Genomic DNA, 16,912 nt, shown 5'->3' with positions numbered 1-16,912 from the left:
CCCCCACCCCCAATTAAAAATTTCAAACTCAAGTCAGGGCATGAACTGGGGGTTTACTATAAATTAGGCAAAATATGTTTGTTACAGCAAGAAACAGCAATGTAACTGTCTCTGACTTCTCAGATTGGTAGTAAGAAAAAGTATTTCAGTCCTACTTCCCATATTATTTACAAACATCAGTGAGAAAGACAGCTGGGAAAAGCATATGCAGATGTCACAACTGTCAGATATAATAAACTGACATAGTTGAGCTTCTTCTGATATAAACATTGTTAATATTTACACTGTTAAACAAGAACATTGGAATATGTGTCCAGAAGTGAAATACTGGAATAAAATAGATCCTATTCTCTACAGACCTCTCTGGCATGTGTGTTATTTACTTTTTCTTTGGACATGGAAATCTTTGATTTAAGTTCACAGTTCTTTTCTGGGACTCATCTGTAAGGTAAAATACAGACAAGGATATCCAGTACAAGAAATACTTAAGTACCATTTTTTTTCCCCCGAGACACTACACTCACAAAGGTCTGGGTAGACTTAGACCTTCATGAACTGTTGTTACAGGTGGTAACCCAGAACCATTATAAATCTTACCCAGTAAGATGTATTCTTACTTGGTTTGTTCTTTCAAGAATTTCAATCAGCTCAGATGCAACTCTCCAATTACTCTTTGTGACAAGCGTTACTGCCTCCCCAGTACGTCTAAACAAGGAATGAAATAACTGTTGATCTTCCAAACAACGGCTGCTAGGCTTTTCTTACCAACCTATGCAGTAATAAATTGTACTACAGGCAATATTATTTAACTAGATAAAATTGGCTTGAGTATTTACTACACACATGACAGAAAGCAACTTTTCATAAAGATCAGAATATGGCAATTGACCTAAAACAGAGCAAAGGCACAACTAATTTAGACAATAAACCTAGCATAAAGACAACATATTTAAGTATGAAGAGACATACATTCATCTCACGATTAAAATAAACACGTACACAAGAAAAATCATACTTGTGCAAATCTGGGAAAGCAGCATTCAGAAGTCCTAACACCATGATAAGCTGAAAACTTTGAAACTTTGAATTCCATTCCCTTCGGGGCTGTCTAAGAAACTAAACAACTCAGTGGCTCACAGGCACAAACAAGGAAGTGACATTTCAGAATTTCTGTACAGAAGTTGTTTTGAACTATAATTCCCCAAATTTTAAGCAGCTTTCAAACATCCCTTATTCCCATCCACTTCAATGAAATAACAGAAAAGTGGAAAACTCGTTTGCCTTAAATTTACTGTGAACTAATTCCAAAACATAAAGCAGTGTGTTATTATCTAAAACATACTTTGATAGACCATAAAGTCTTCACTTTCCCACTCCACATAACTTGTAGCTCTAGCATTTGACAAAAGAAACACCTATGTGGTGCATAAAATATTGACAATATATTACTATTTTCTTGTAAACACTTACCCTGCTCTTCCAGTACGACCTACTCTATGAACATATTCTTCAATGTTGCGAGGGAAGTCAAAGTTAAAAACATGAGTAATATCATGCACATCAAGGCCACGGGATGCTAAGTCAGTAGCTACCAGTATTCTGACTTTGCCTAAAGTAAGTACAAGAGAAAGAGAATGGGAGTTTATGGAATAAACAGAAAACATACTCGAGTCTATCCGTTTTCCAGTGTATAATGCACTTATTCTTAACATATAAAGGAAAAATATGCTTGTTGCACATGCTTGTGGCTTCAAATACAAGGTAAGAACTCAAAATGTCATTTTACTACTATTTGTATTTCACAAGCAGAACAGCAGGGTGTAGGAAAACCTAGAAACATGCCTAGCTGATATAAAGAATCTGTGAAAAGAACAGAAACTTCAACAGCTATATTCTCAGCTGGCATCCTTATCACAGGACTACTCTCTTTTATTCACACGCAATCATATATCCCCAAGGTATAACCCTACTGGCATAATTGAGAGCAGAACTGTTTCACTGGAAGCACCATTATTTGAAACTTAAATTAACTGCTCTGTAGACTAACACAATATTGACCTTCCCACAGGGATTTCAAAAATAAAATAAGCCTTAAATTACTTAGCTTGTGGACATTTCAAATCTTATTGAAAAGCAATCTCTTTTTGTTTGATTTTGTCAAATTAACAAAGTAAACATATAATTCAGAGTTCTTTAATATTTTCACTTCTGTGGTGCTGAAGACACATGGCACTTACAAACAGACAAAATTCTGCATATGACAAGCTTTAAAAACCTTGGCTAAACAAACCAATACTTAGATACAAATGTACCTGTCTTGAAGTCATCTAAAGCCTGTTCTCGATCACACTGTTCCCTGTCACCGTGAAGTGACTGTACTGGAATTCCTTGGAGACCAAGGTCACTTGCTAAGTCATCAGCTCTAGGACAAAATAAAACAATGGTTTTTAAAAAGAAAAAAAGTAAAAATAGTAGTGCAGCATCTAGATTGAGATCTAAAAGATAATAATGTGACAACAGAAGCTAAACATGTGCCTAAAGGGCAAAACCCTATCTAAGTCAAGTGATATTTATGATAAAACAATAAGAAAACAAGACTACTCCTCCCATATATATAAATAAAAGCAAACATACAAAGAGAAATACATGTTCACTCAAAAAGCTCAGGTATGGTACACCCCTGTCACCAATCAGTTCTATACACGTAAACAGTACATCACATTAATGTATCTCCAAGAATCTTAACATCTACTCTAACTACATGAAAAAAATTGAGATTTACCACCACCATTAGTGATATTAAAAAGGACACACACTACCAGTCAGTCCGAAGGAATGAATAAGTAAGTAAATATTAAAAGAATACTACTACTACCAGCACATTGTTGACAAAAGCTGTTACACTTGGTAGTTACTATGTGACATAAGGAACTATCCAGTATTTCTGTTAGAAAAAGTGAACAGACGTGATACTGGGAAATGATTACATACGTAAGTTTTTTTCCCACAAAAATGATGACCTTATCTTTTGGCTTCATAGAATCAATGAAGTATTGCATGAAAGCTCTCTTTTCTTCCTCAGCAATAACAACCACCCTCTGTTCTACTGTATTTACTGCCTGTTAAACAGCAAAAAAGAGATGCTAAGTAGGAACAGTATTTTTTCTGTTAATACCTATATTACAACACTATAAAACTAGTAATAGAATACCATAAAAAGCTATTCTAAACCCAAATTGCGTCAGTTTGGAGTTCAAACAATGCAGATATATTTGTAGTTTCTTAGTTGCTTTAGGAGAATAGTAAACATTTATCTTTAAGCAGTTTGTCAAATCATATATTTGCAGAGATTTAGAGGGTACAGGTTAGCAGACTAGCAAGGTGAAATATTCTTAATATTACTGAAAATTAGATTGAAGCACTTAAGACTGACATTGCTCCAACTTCCTCTGGATTAACATAAAATATACTCAAATTTACTTGAAAGGAGAAGATTTTAAAGAAGATTCTGTAATCTATTTGAAATTATCAGTTCTGTCCAATTATTCCAACAACCGTTTGTTAATAAAAACTTTACTCTTGTTATATTTGATGGTTGCCATAGAATGTCTAAGGTATAGTATTTAAGTAGAATAAAGGTTTAGACACTCTCAGGGCACTGCATCATAATCTTGTGACAAGTGCTGAAAAATCAATCAAGTATATAGATTCTCTTTCCACATGGGAAAAATCCTTTCCCATCCCCCAGGGGTCACCTCTTCAATTAAAAGAAGCTCCTATAAAAGAGAAGAATGCATTAAATGGGAGCTACGAGAGCATCTGATATCCTTTAAATTCTGATCCTCTGCCTTTGACAAGCAATGCCCCTTGACAAAAGCATAGTTCTGAACAGAAGAGATGAAAAGTACATTTTCCTCCTATTTCTACCTAGTGTACTGGATACTGTTTCCTCATTCCCTATCACTAAAAAAGTGGAACTGAAGAGAAAAATTTTCTAATTTAAGAACAAAACTCAAAGCAATCTCTGAACCAGGATGTGGAGATCTTGGAAGCACTACTGTTTCTGTAAATTCTGCTGGTACTGAAGCCAATTACACAGCTGCACAAGCATGGCAAGTATGTAACTACACAGTAGAAGTTTTGGATTTTAAAGGCAGTTCTTACTCTTAAAACATATATTCCTGCTCTAGACAAGTGCCCTCCAGGAGCTTAGTACAGAGGTTCCACTCTTCCACAAAGCAGCAGTTCAGAAAGTCAGATCCAGATAAGGATCTGTATGCATTAGAAGGAAGACATTCAGAAGGAAAAGTAACTAAGGAACAACAACTTGAACAAAAGACAAGGCTGCAAAAACAAGGGTTCAGGAAAGAACATCTGGCACTAAAGTACAGTATTCAAACTTCAATGTGATTGATTCTTGTTGCTTGTGATGTTTTCTAACTCAAGATCCAGGACTTCCAAGATCTTGTTACAGAAACACAACAACAAAGCTTTTTTCTACTTTTTTTTGTTAGTTCTTTCTAAACTTTTAATGAAGCTTTAAAAGAATAATAGCTGTTTTTTGAAAGTTCAGATTGATTTTAAAGTTACATGCATTTACTTACATAGTTACAAGCAAAATATTTCCTGCTTTAAACTGTAGGTTCTTCTCCAAAAGAAAAAACCAAAACAAAACACCAAACAGAACAACTTACTGCTAAGTCAAGAGTGCCAACATATACAATCATTGGATTTTTCAAATAGGATTTCGCTAGGCGACGAACACCATCAGGCCAAGTAGCACTGAACAGCAAGTGAAAACACACACATGAGAATAGAGTCCAAATCATCTCCAATTCATTAATTTAATCACATTCTTCTTTCTTTCTCATACACCAGTGAAACACTCAAGTATGCAATAATAGTAGCAAGCTCATATAACACTTTGAATAATCTTAAGAAGCTATTAGTAAACAGCACTCAAGCTTTAAAGATAACTTTCCAGGTTAAAAGTGCAGGCAACAGCTACGGAGCCTTTCTAATGAAGCCAAAGTGAAGTTAGTAGTTCAATGATACTTAATAAGCAAGTTTCTAGTCTGTTTTATTGTTGGAACAGCAGCACCAACACAAAATATGGTAACAAAAAATATTGTTGGGATATTCTATTGTTAAGCTCCCAAAACCTGCATAATTTCAAAATTAATTCAGATACCGACTGAACAGAAAATTAGGATACACATTTGGTCCCAGATGGAGAAATGGAAGGTGGCATTTCAAAGTGATATGGCAAATTCTAGCACTCCCAGGACTTGTTCCTTTTTGGGACTAACTCAGTTGTTTTTCCAGTTGATGTAAAACATCAGAAAAGAGATATGAAATGAAAATAAATTTGTTAAATGATTCATTGGGACTGACTAGACAGAATTAGAAAGACAATTGATGCCATTCCCATTTAGGTTAGTAAAGTTAATAAAACTGACAAGTTTGTTTTGAAGTTAACTTGTACAATAACCTTATGTTTACAGTGTTCAAGTACTGAGCGCTATGATATTTACATACCTTGTCATAACAGTTTGTCTGTCAGGCCGCACATCTATTAGGATCTTCATTATCTGAGGTTCAAATCCCATATCCAACATTCTGTCAGCCTCATCTAACACCTGCTCAGAACAAGGTTATTGTGTCTAGTTGCTTACATAAGGGTTTCAGCAAGACACTACATAGAAGACCATTTTAATAGTAACAATTTAAACTGCAGAATCCACTCCATAATGTAATGCATAACCTGTTCAACTTTTATTTCACCTCTTTGATTTCCTTGAAGTTTTTTCATTTGTGGGCAGAACAAGAAAACCCACAGCATCTTTAAGAGCACTTAAATTCAAGGAGGAAGTACAACTATTGTTTGTTTGAACAATAATTTGGTTGGTGCCTAAAACTAAGCACAGAATTTAAAAAAACCCAACATAAATCAAACCCAACCAAACCCGGGACACACATACACACGACAACGACTCCCCACAACACACTTTCAATACATTTTTTTTTTTTTGTAATTTAAAGGGGGAATCTCATTTCTACCATGTTAAGAGATCTCATACAAGACTAAAATATCAGTTATCAATTTAGTTCCTCATTAGAGGTAGGAAAAAACCCAGACAGTACATTCATCTGGTTAAAACAAAAATAAACCCAAAATGGAACAAATAAGCTGCAGGTCTGAGTACAACTAGTTGAAACTGATCTTTTTTCTAATATACAAGCATATTTGTGAATGTTTTCAGTCTCATACATAGGAAGAAGGCTGCCATCCAAGACTCATCATTTTTCTCCTTTAAAGCATGATCTATACAACTTTGATTAACTATTGACATTTTCTAGTCACTTATGTGGAAACATAAGACTTCAATGATAATCCCCTTCTACTGTCTTGATTCTGTTCTATTCTTCTCAGATGTTTTATTCTGTTGAAGGTTTTTAGTACATTACCTATGTAAATCTCTGAAATAACAAATCAACTGAGAGAGAGAAGACAAGAATTCTATTTCTTGATTTAATTATCCTTATTTTCAAAGGACTCATGGAGATTTCATTAACAGATTCTAATAAAATGTCAAAGCTGAAACATCACTAATTTTATATACAGAGTTGGCTACTACGCCCCTTATAGCAGCAGAAGCTTTCTCAGCTATTAAGCACACTGGTACTTTGCTGGAAAGGAAGAAGAAAGCATGTAAATATGTGTATTAGATCAGAATATTTGGAAATTTACTTTCCTTTTTTTCTGATAGCTGCTTAATAAAGAAAAAAGGCTGTAATAGAGATAAGATAGATAACAGCACTATTTTTTTAAAAGACCACATAGCCAGGTCCTGGTTTATAAGGTAAGTCTCCCCACAACTAACATACAATTTGGTTTCTTGTTATCTATGCATATTTACTTGTTTGTTAATATTATTCATTTCAGTTCTATTTCTTGACAAGAAATTCTTATAAGCCAGTTCATGTGAAAATAATTTTCTTTCCTGTTACTGGCAAGTTTTATACTTTTTTTTTAATTTGAAGAATAAAAGGACTACTCCAATCTATCCTCTATATCCTACTTCATGATTTGTATTTTTTTTAGTATACTTCCCGTAAATGCTTCTCAATTATTCATGCACAACTCCCATTTCCTTACTTCTGCTTTTTGAGCATAACGTCAAAAGAAAAAAAGCACTCATTACTGATAAATTCATACCAATTTACACTGAAAACAACAAAACAAAAAGCAATCTTCAAATGACATGTATTGTAAACAATAAAAAGGCCACATATGACAGTATTACCCAGTCTTTCTTCTGAAATCATGAAAACCAGCAGCCTATCTTGAATAAATGGGTTCCTAAAAATCTGAATCAAGACTACAACTAACTTGATGGTTCTGTCAGGCGAGGCGAAAAGTTCCCTGTCTCCAGTTCACTTCATGTACAGTGTATATTGAAATATAATTAACTCTAAGAGTTTGGGTTTTCATTTGTTTGTTTGTTTCAATTAAACAATAGTATACCAGTCTCTGACTTTGGAAGTCATTTGGGAAACAATTATATCATACCAGCAAGTGCTACTCAGTGCACTTCAGGAACATTCACAAGACTCATCAATATCTTTAAATAAAACTGTAAATGAAGCGCTTCAATGAAGAGTGTTCATGCAAGGTATTAAAAGTTGAAATCTATCAGCCCTCTCTCTCCTCTGAAATAAGGCTTCAAGATTAAATTATTTGTTGGCTGAAAATTGACAATGAAGCTGTGGAAACAGAAAGCATCTTATGTATTAAAAAGTACAAGAAACTACAAGGAAAAAATATATGGTAACAGAATTTTGGATGTTCAACTTTTCATATGGAAACTAAGGAAGCACAGCATTCCCAAAAAGCCTGAGGCATGAGACATTAACCATTGTGAAACGTGGTCCTTGTGCTGCTTTCAATCTTCTGAAAATACCTAACTGCTAGTGGTACAACAAATGTTTTTCTCCTATTTTGCATGACCATATTTTTCAATTTGATACGTAATTTTTTTAGTAATGTCGTATTATATTATACCCTGCACATGTTGAAACATCTGATTTTGGTTACATACATATTCTTTGCTTTACAAAGCACTGTGTGCTTGTAGTATGAACATACTTCACCTTGGTAGAGAAAGATGAGTAATGTTCCTATACTTATCAGAAAGCAGGGTTTCAGGCTTTTGTTTCCTCCAGCTTAGCACTTACATGTTACTTTTCCACATGAGGCTACTCTCCTGTCTTCCAATAATATTATTTTTTTCCAGACGGCCAAATTTATAATGATACTTATACCACCACTGGCCTTGCCAGTAAGCTCACAACTATTAGAGTTAGAGCTAACTTGTTACTGCATAATGGGTATTAAACCCTTAGAGGGAAGTGGAGGTGGAGGTAAGGGAGGGAAAGCAGACCAAATAGTCTAACTAGGCAACAAGTCACAAGTTAAAACAAATAACTCAAAAATAATTTGAATATATGAAAGTATTTTACAAAACTGCAATGGTTTTAAGTGTCCAGCACATCAAAAGGCAAAAATGAAACGAGACATAAGGACTCATAACAACGTTTACATAGCTATTTTCCCACTGAGATCAAAAGACAGTCACCCAAACGTTTAAGTATCTAACTACTTGTGACTCTGGTGCTTACTGCACAACTTCTTATGAGAACTTGAGTCACTCATAACCTTTAAAAGAAAAGGGAAAGACAACATGGGAAAGACATTTTATCCATTAGTAACTGATCCTGACAAAATGAATTTTGAAACAGCAAACATTACTAATATGAGCTAACAATTTAGCATCTTTAAAATGCTTACTGTGCTAGAATCCTACTATATTTTTTCCCTAGGGAATTTCCCATATCTGCAATGCAATCATGGTAAGTATGAACCATCCTTCCAACACCAATCTCAATGTTAAGGTGTATTGTAATTTAAGATTTAAAAAGTTTAAAGAAAACTTAATCAAATCTTAAGTTCACACTAAGTCAACCGTTTCCCAACTGGTGCATTCCATATCAGATACTTGCCAAGTATGTTATGCTCTTCAAATTTATGAAGTTGTTCATTTGAAGATCATTCAGCCTGCCAGGAGTAGCAATAACAATATCCACACCTTTGGTAACCACATCTATCTGTCCTTTTCGGTTCCCACCACCATATATGCAAATACTGAAAAACAAAATGTTTTACAGAAGCAGTGTATTAAGGTTCAACTCATGTCAATCTCTTTCAAATAAATACCACCATGTTGGTTCACTTTTAAAAGTATCATCTGTTATTACCAAGAGGTAGGAATACAGTAAGCGTGACTGACAGTATCACAGTAAATAACGGACAGTAAATAATGGACACTGAATGATAGTCCCTCAACAGTTCAGCAACAGCTTTCTCCTGAAATCACAGTGAGAGTATTCATGAAAGGAGAGAAGATAGCTGTTAAGCTAGGAGTATGTTTTGGGGTTGTTTTGAAAATAGTCACACCAAAAACAGATGAACGTATGAATGGATGTATGATTTTCTAAACAGTACTATGAAAAGTCAGATGTTTTGCTGTTAAAGCAATCAATGCACTCAATAGGGTATTAGCCTTACACACAAACTTAATGTGCTCTGTATAACTCCTCACTATTTTGGGGAAGGAAGCAGAAGGTGTATTTCAATATTTGATGACTAGAACACTAACTCTGAATGCTATACAAAGTTATCAGAGTACTAAAAGTAAGTTTTGGAGCACAGTAATGTCTGTTTAACAGCTTAAATGAAGATCTACACTCTCAGCAGGTTTGTGGATGAAGCCAAATTGGGAGAGTAGTTGATACATTAGAGGGCGAGGCTGTTACTCAGAAGAACCGCAAAAGGCTAAAGAAATGGGCTGATGGGAATCCCATGAAGTTTAACAAAATCAAAATGGGGATGGAATCACCCTAAGTCTGAGAGCCAACATACTAGAAGATGCATTTGCAGAAAAGACTTGGGTGGCCAAGAAACTGAACATTATTCAGAAGTGTAACCTCACAGAAAAGAAAGTCAACTGTGTAAGCCAGCAGGTTGAGTGAACTCATGATTCCCCTTCATTCAGTACTTGAGACCACAACTCAAGCACAATATCCATTTTTTGTACCCCCTGCCTCTATGACAAGACAAGACATATCCATACTGGAGCAAGTCCAGCAGGCAGTTACCATGATGGTCAAGAGAATGAAGTGCATGTGCATGACATGAGAAGCTGGTAACCAGGCTTGTTCAGCCTGAAGAGAAGGCTCAGGGAGATCTTACTGCTGTCTACAACTACCTAACAGCAAGGTGCCAAGAAAACACAGCCAGACTCTCTCAGCTGTCCACACAGAACAAGAAGCAACAAAGTTACAACACAGAGAAGTCCAACTCTATAAGAAATAGACTTTCACTATGAAAGTACTCAAAACAGGCATCCTAAAACCTGAGAAAATAGAAACTATATTTACTACCACCCTCTTCTCTCTTAACAAATGCAGTTGGTGAATTAAGCTGCAAGTGGTAGGGAAAAAAAATTACTTAACAAGCAAGTGAGAAGATTACCTTTTAATTCCTTTGTATGTGTACTTCAAACACTCTGCCTCTACTTGAAGCGCCAGTTCTCGAGTGGGAGCAAGGACTAACATTCCCGGCCCCTCACGCTGACCTTTGGATCTGCAAAAAAAAGCATCTTTAGAATGTGGGTATAGAAGGCTAGGCGAAGTCCATCACATCTGACATGGAATATTTTTATATTGTTCTGCTTTCTCAGTACACTGCTATCAACAGAATCTATGGTGACAAATCTGGTACTTACTCCACCAGGTTTATAATTTTTTTCCCAATTTATGATTTATTATCTTCTATACTAGAAAACCATCACATGGGGGCTGGGGGGAAGTATCCACAGGTGGGCAAGTCAGACATGTGAACAATCCTTACATTGGTTGTGAAGTCAGATGAATGAATCCAGGCATTAAGTATGCTAATGTCTTCCCGGTACCAGTTTGTGCTATACCAATAAGATCAATTCCTTGCAGTATGATCGGCCATGCCTGGGACTAACATAAAACAACAAATACTTAAATCTACTTTTCTCTTAAACTTCAGTTAAAGAGTCATCAAAACTGAAGAAATACCTGAATCGGTGTAGGCTTTTGAAAACCAACTTTTCTTATATTAGCCATAATATCAGGATAATGCTCAAATACATCTTCAAATTTACGAACAGGATTAGGAATGCAGCGCTTTTCACCTTCTTTTAAGTCATCACAAATTATATTATTATTTTCTTTCCTGTATAGAATCAAAGAAGTGCAATTGCTTTAATGTTTCATTATCTGAAAAAGTAGAGCTAACACAAAAGACTGCATTTCTGACTTCTTTTCTTTTCTTTTTAATTCCTGGAACAATACAAAACAGGTTCAGGGTCCTGAATGAGGCTTATGACTATTCTAACCTTTAAGAAAGCCTTACTACAGAAACACTTCTGGAGGCATCGATTACCATTTTTCTTAAGAATGACTAATTTGAAGTTCTATATGGTTATAAACATGAACTGCAGTCCTGTCATATCAGACTTCAATTATACTCTATTACAAATTAAGTAACTGTGACAAGTTTTTAAACCTAAAGACAACCCAGAACTCATAGGAATGGATTGGAATTCTTTGCCAGAAGCCTATACTCTGACAGAAGCCTTCCTGAAATATTTTCAGAGCAGTTCCCTGGATGCTCTAGAAAATACAAAAAGACCAGTTTAGAAAAGAGAACATGGTCAGTAAGACAAGCTCCAAAACCAAACCCTGCAAAACCAACCAACCAAACCCCAAAACACATCACATACAAAAAGCTACATTAAAATTGAGGTTCTGAGGCTCCTCCCAATTAAGAGGTATTAATATGCTTAAGTAGTTTATTCTAGTCCTGTACTGAAGATTCCATTCAGCAAATATTTCTATTTCAAGCAGGGTATGGGCTACAAAAATAATGGGTAGTTCAACCTCTCCTCATGTTCACTTTTTTTTTTTCTCCAATTACTGTCTTTTTTTCCCCTTAAAGCACATAGATAAAAAAAGGAAAAAAACATTCCTTCATCACAAAAGTGCTATTCCACAATGAATGTTCTGAACCTACAGAACAATGTTCTGTTTCTCCTGACTAGTTCTAATGATAACATGTACATATACTTTAAGGAAAGAGGTGTCAATTCCATGCTTTTGTCACTGTGGCAATGTTTTTCTGCTGGGCATGCAAAGAAAAAACAAACACCATGCAAAAAGATAAGTAACACAAGGTAATGCTTCAAGAATGTTCACCAATGTCATTAGACCTATTGAAAAGGGCTGAAACCATCACCAGGGCCTGAATAGAATCACTTGAAACACATGATCTGTTTTTCTTGCAAAGTAATGATATAGCTGGATGGATCAAAATGAACAGATACCGTTAGCTAAGGCATGTACTCACCAGGATGTGCCTGTACAGAGAAGACAGACAGATAGGAAGACAACAGTAAATAAGTTGAAAATTGTTTTGAAGATGATATTTGACTAAAGATTATGGAGGAAAAAAATGGCAGCCAAGAGGTATTCAACATGCGAACAATTGTATTTGGAAGTACCTAGAAAGTGCGAACATGCTGTCTTGTGAAATGTAACGAAAATGCCAAAAGCCAATGAACTTTATCCCTTCTGAAAGTCAACTAGATCAAGCACCTTTAGAGAAGCAGTTAATCTCTAAAGTAAACTTTCCACACAACTCTTAAACAATAACTAGCAGATGAGGTATTACTTCTTAAGAAAGAGTTCCCAAGATCTACGTTATTACAAGACCCTAACATTAATGCTTCCGTCTCAGTACTCCATTTCCCACTTTCTGGGCTTTATACCTTAATAATTTTTGCCAAGCAGATGATTCCTTACAGAAAGGACCTTACCGCCACAGTTCCACTTCTTCTGGTGACATAGATGCAGTCCTTGACGATTCTTTATAGAAGTTTTTCTCAATTGGAGGCAAGTCTTAAACCATCAGAAAGAGCAAACTTCAGTCAGTAAGAAATGCTACAAATTCAGGGTAATTCTGCTAAAGCTTAAGATGGAAATCCCAAAACCCGGACAGTGCCTTGTACTAGAAAACTAGTCAAAAGTGGTGGAAGGCTACTGTTCTTCAGGTAAAAGATGAAGGCTGAGACAAACAAGTATCTACAAAAGAACCACTACTCCACATTTCAAGTTCTAAAGTAATCTCTACTAACATATATAGTATAATATTTAGTAGTTCTTCGATTTTTGCTGTGGTCACATACAAACCAACAACATTTTCAAAGGGTTCAGTCAAAATACCAACTGAGTAGCAGGTTTAAGTTCACTCAGCAACTACAGTGTCCTCCATGATCATGCTGAGAAATGCTGACCTGGTCACTTCACTGCAAATATTTAAATTTTGACACTGAAGGAATTCAGTCATCTCAGAGCAAAAATTAAAAGCTTTAAGCATTCAGCAGATTTATCATGTAAAGATAAGTACCATACCATCAAAATTTTAGAACTAACCTGCCCACTTCATAGCTTCATATTTAGCTCTGTTTTCTCGAAGAGAAGCCCAGTTAATCACAGATTTCCTTGGGTTATTTTCAGGCTTGATAATGTCCAAAGTTTTTCCTGTGGAGTTAGTGACAAAATGCTGCTGTTTGACAGTATCTGTTGCAGGGCAGAGGACAATCTCCCCCTTGAAACAATTTTTCTGTTTCTTTTTCTATTGCAAGGCCTCTTATGTGATTTTTGAATAGACATGAAGCATTTAAATAGAAAATTCTTTCCTAGGTCTCAGCCTGAAACATCGGTAAAACCTGTACAAATCCAGTTCTGATAAAGAAAGAAGCACTTCAACATCTTCAAGTACTTAATGACAGGTTCTAAAATGCTGCCCTTCCACCATAAATAAGGCTCCACAACCATAAATAAGGCTTGTTGTGAAGCAGGCTTTTGAAAAACTTGTAAACTCAGTAGGTGATATGCAGACAGAAAGATTATTTTTAACAGCTACAAGAGCAAGGTTTATTGCTAAGGCAGCCAACGACGCCACAATAAAGTCTCAGTGTAGTTACACTCTATACTCCTCCTTTGATGAAGTTAATACTTCTTAAGAAAGAAGGTTTTTTACACTGAAGATATAAATGTCAAAACAATTATGATTAGTGGAAAAGCAGTAAACATGGGGAAAACAGTGACACATATTAAGAAAGTATTTATTTCTAGACTCTTGAAACATACTTGTCCACCTTCTGGGGCACTTCTAAGAATCAAAACTCACAACTACTCTATTCTTTATTCTAATGCTGGAACACAGCTCTCAGATCCCTTCCTTCCTCATCAGTGCCTCAGATCAACAACTACACATGTTGTTTGCCTGTGCAAAAAGTCATTGGGAGCACATACAAGGGAAATACTGGTAACACAAGCAGCATCTCAACATACAATCATTACTTATATATCCATTTAACAGGCAAAGTTAACAATAAAGCCTAGTAAAGCGAGGCATGATGTGCAACATCAAATCTTAAATGTTAACTTCCCATGAAAGTAGTAAGAAGACAACATTGTCCATTCTATAATCAGTGTGTTTGCATTATAGACTACATTTATTAAAGCTTAGTGAATTAACACTGCACTGATACTATGTTAAAACTTAAACTAGAACCAATACCTGTACTTTGAGGGAATGAGACTGATAATGCAAGAAACTAAGCAGTCTAATATTCAGCATGCATTAAAATTGTTGAAAACACACAGGAATAAATTTTCACAGATGCCTGGCAGTTTGAGGGGGGGAACTGTTCATAGCTGAGAGATGGATGTCTAGATATTTTTGTTTTAATGCCACTGTCCAAGAACAAGGTGAAAGTTAATTCCCTTTGGTAAAACACTAATAATATAAAAACAGTCTAGAAAACTACCAAGTATATGGAAAGACAATTCTTAATATATTTATTTTTCCAAACCACATTTCTTACCTTTCTTAGTCCCATCTCTAATGTAGTTTTGTCCACATCTTGTAACAGCATCATCAATCAACATCTTGGCTTTGTTTTGCACAGCTACACTGCCAAAAATCTTCACTTCAGCTTCACAGGTTCCCTTTATAACCTTTGTTCATAAAAAACTTACTGTTTTTTTTTAATACTGCAAAGACAAACATTATATAAAAATACATATAGAAATAATAATTTGATTTTTTTCCCTGAATTTTAACTTCTTTTCCCAGGAAAAGATCCCTTATTTCCCTTTCCAAAAGAAAGGGAAATAAATGCACACTCAAGGACAAAAAAATACTAGTAAGCTTTTCTTACTTACACATACCAGTCAGGTTGCAACCTTAATTCCATTTCCTTTTTATCACTTCTTGTAAAAGAGTAGAATTATTACACCTATTGTAACATCCTTCAATTTGCTGCAGTAACTCTGGTTTACATGGAAGCAAAACCAAGTATGTTCCAAACGAGTCCAGGCCTTGATGACACAGCACATGTTACCTTTATCCTGGAACCTGAAGAATCCTCAAGTTGTCTTATTCTATTTCCTCCCTGACCTGTAATAAAGACACACTGCGGGTATTACAGCAATTTAAGCCAAACTGTCAAAAACTTCACATGGTAACTGTTAAGTATTTTGGTTGTGACAAAAACCTAAGACCTTCATGAGACCATCCATAAATAAAAACTTCTGACACCAACCTGCAGGAAAATGTAGGTAACTTTTTTCTGCAATTAATCAAATGCAAGGTGCAGGGCAGGGGAGGAAAGCACCTCAGTTGAAGAGATGGAGCAGCAAAACCAATTTGAGAGAGAGATACCCCTTCCTCCAGGTGACCAGAGAAGGGCTTTAGCTCACTTATAGACTACTGGCCATGAGAAACAGCCATCAACCCAACCAGTTTAGGGAGGCAAAGGACGAGTGGGAGAGCTCCATTCCTCAGCCAGTACTCTGCAAAAGCATCCTGTCATCCCCAGCTGTGAGAGATATAAGCGAACTATGAGACCATTTCACAGCCAGGGAGATAGAAGGCAGTGATGCACCTTCTCAGGGTGCTGAGGGAGGGGCGGGCCCAAAAGAACAAACCACTCCAGGGCCGGATCCTCCTCCTCCCCCACCTGCTTACCTCAGTGGGTCAAGCACCCTGGGGAGTGGGAGGGCAGCAATTATTACCTATGAGAGCCCCAACCAGGGAACTATCGAGGTGGAAGCAGAGGGGCTCCACACCATCCCAAGTCTGGCTGGTGGCAGCTCTTGGTGGCCGCTGCTGCACCGCCTCCCCCAGGTGGCGGGAACCTTCGGCGCCTCGGGACTCCCACTCCTCCCCTCCGAGGCTATCTGCCGCCTCCCACTGCCACTCAGCGCTCCTTCGTCCGGCACCGCTCTCTTCAGAAGCGCGATTCAGCGAAGGCGTCGCCGGCGGCTGGGGCAGATGCCCGGCGGCAGCTGCAGCAGATGGCGGCCAACTCGGCGCGCCGGCATCCTCATCGCTGCTCGCGTCCCAGTCAGACATGGCGGCTCCCCCGCCAGGCTCCGCGGCCCATGCGACACGCCTTGGCGCGCCTTAGGCTAGGGGCGCGCTGATTGGCCAGAGCGGGCAGCGCTCTAAGCAGTGATTGGCTGGCTCGGCTCGGCCGCGCAGGGGTGGGGGAACCCTGCTGAGGGCCGCTGGGTCCTGAGTCCTGCTTTCTCCTCTCGCCTTCTCTTCTCTCCCTTCTCCTCTGCCGGCCTCCTGGCAGCCCTGGGTGGGCTCCACCGAGGAGGTTGTGGTGTTGTAGGACGGGAAGGGAACGAAGTGGGTCCCGAGTGGGTGGGAAGCGTCTGAAGTGAGGGGGGCGGGGGGAGAGGC

At 37.1% G+C, this 16,912-nt stretch overlaps 1 protein-coding gene and 1 long non-coding RNA gene across 2 annotated transcripts in view; one reads left to right on the top strand and one right to left on the bottom strand.

Annotated features, from left to right (window-relative positions):
* The window catches only part of LOC113478381, a 16,258-nt gene extending 13,369 nt beyond the window's left edge, over nt 1–2,889 (top strand). Inside the window, exon 3 of the long non-coding RNA XR_003398049.1 lies at nt 2,879–2,889. This is a non-coding gene — a long non-coding RNA (uncharacterized LOC113478381). The remainder of the gene's footprint in view (nt 1–2,878) is intronic.
* Nucleotides 1–16,576, bottom strand: part of DDX43 (DEAD-box helicase 43) — a 19,261-nt gene extending 2,685 nt beyond the window's left edge. Inside the window, 15 exon segments of the mRNA XM_026845541.1 lie at nt 576–705; nt 1,471–1,609; nt 2,313–2,422; nt 2,992–3,119; nt 4,695–4,782; nt 5,539–5,639; nt 9,064–9,205; nt 10,595–10,705; nt 10,973–11,091; nt 11,170–11,326; nt 12,969–13,050; nt 13,585–13,692; nt 15,045–15,177; nt 15,564–15,619; nt 16,237–16,576. Coding sequence (XP_026701342.1) covers nt 576–705; nt 1,471–1,609; nt 2,313–2,422; nt 2,992–3,119; nt 4,695–4,782; nt 5,539–5,639; nt 9,064–9,205; nt 10,595–10,705; nt 10,973–11,091; nt 11,170–11,326; nt 12,969–13,050; nt 13,585–13,692; nt 15,045–15,177; nt 15,564–15,619; nt 16,237–16,576 — 1,944 coding nt within the window.
* Nucleotides 16,577–16,912: the final 336 nt, after the last annotated feature.

This window comes from Athene cunicularia (genome assembly GCF_003259725.1).
Source record: "Athene cunicularia isolate RWA chromosome 3 unlocalized genomic scaffold, athCun1 chr3_part1, whole genome shotgun sequence".
Lineage (NCBI taxonomy): Eukaryota > Metazoa > Chordata > Aves > Strigiformes > Strigidae > Athene > Athene cunicularia.
Note: the sequence above shows the minus strand (reverse complement) of the source record. Positions and strands in the feature narration are given on the sequence as shown.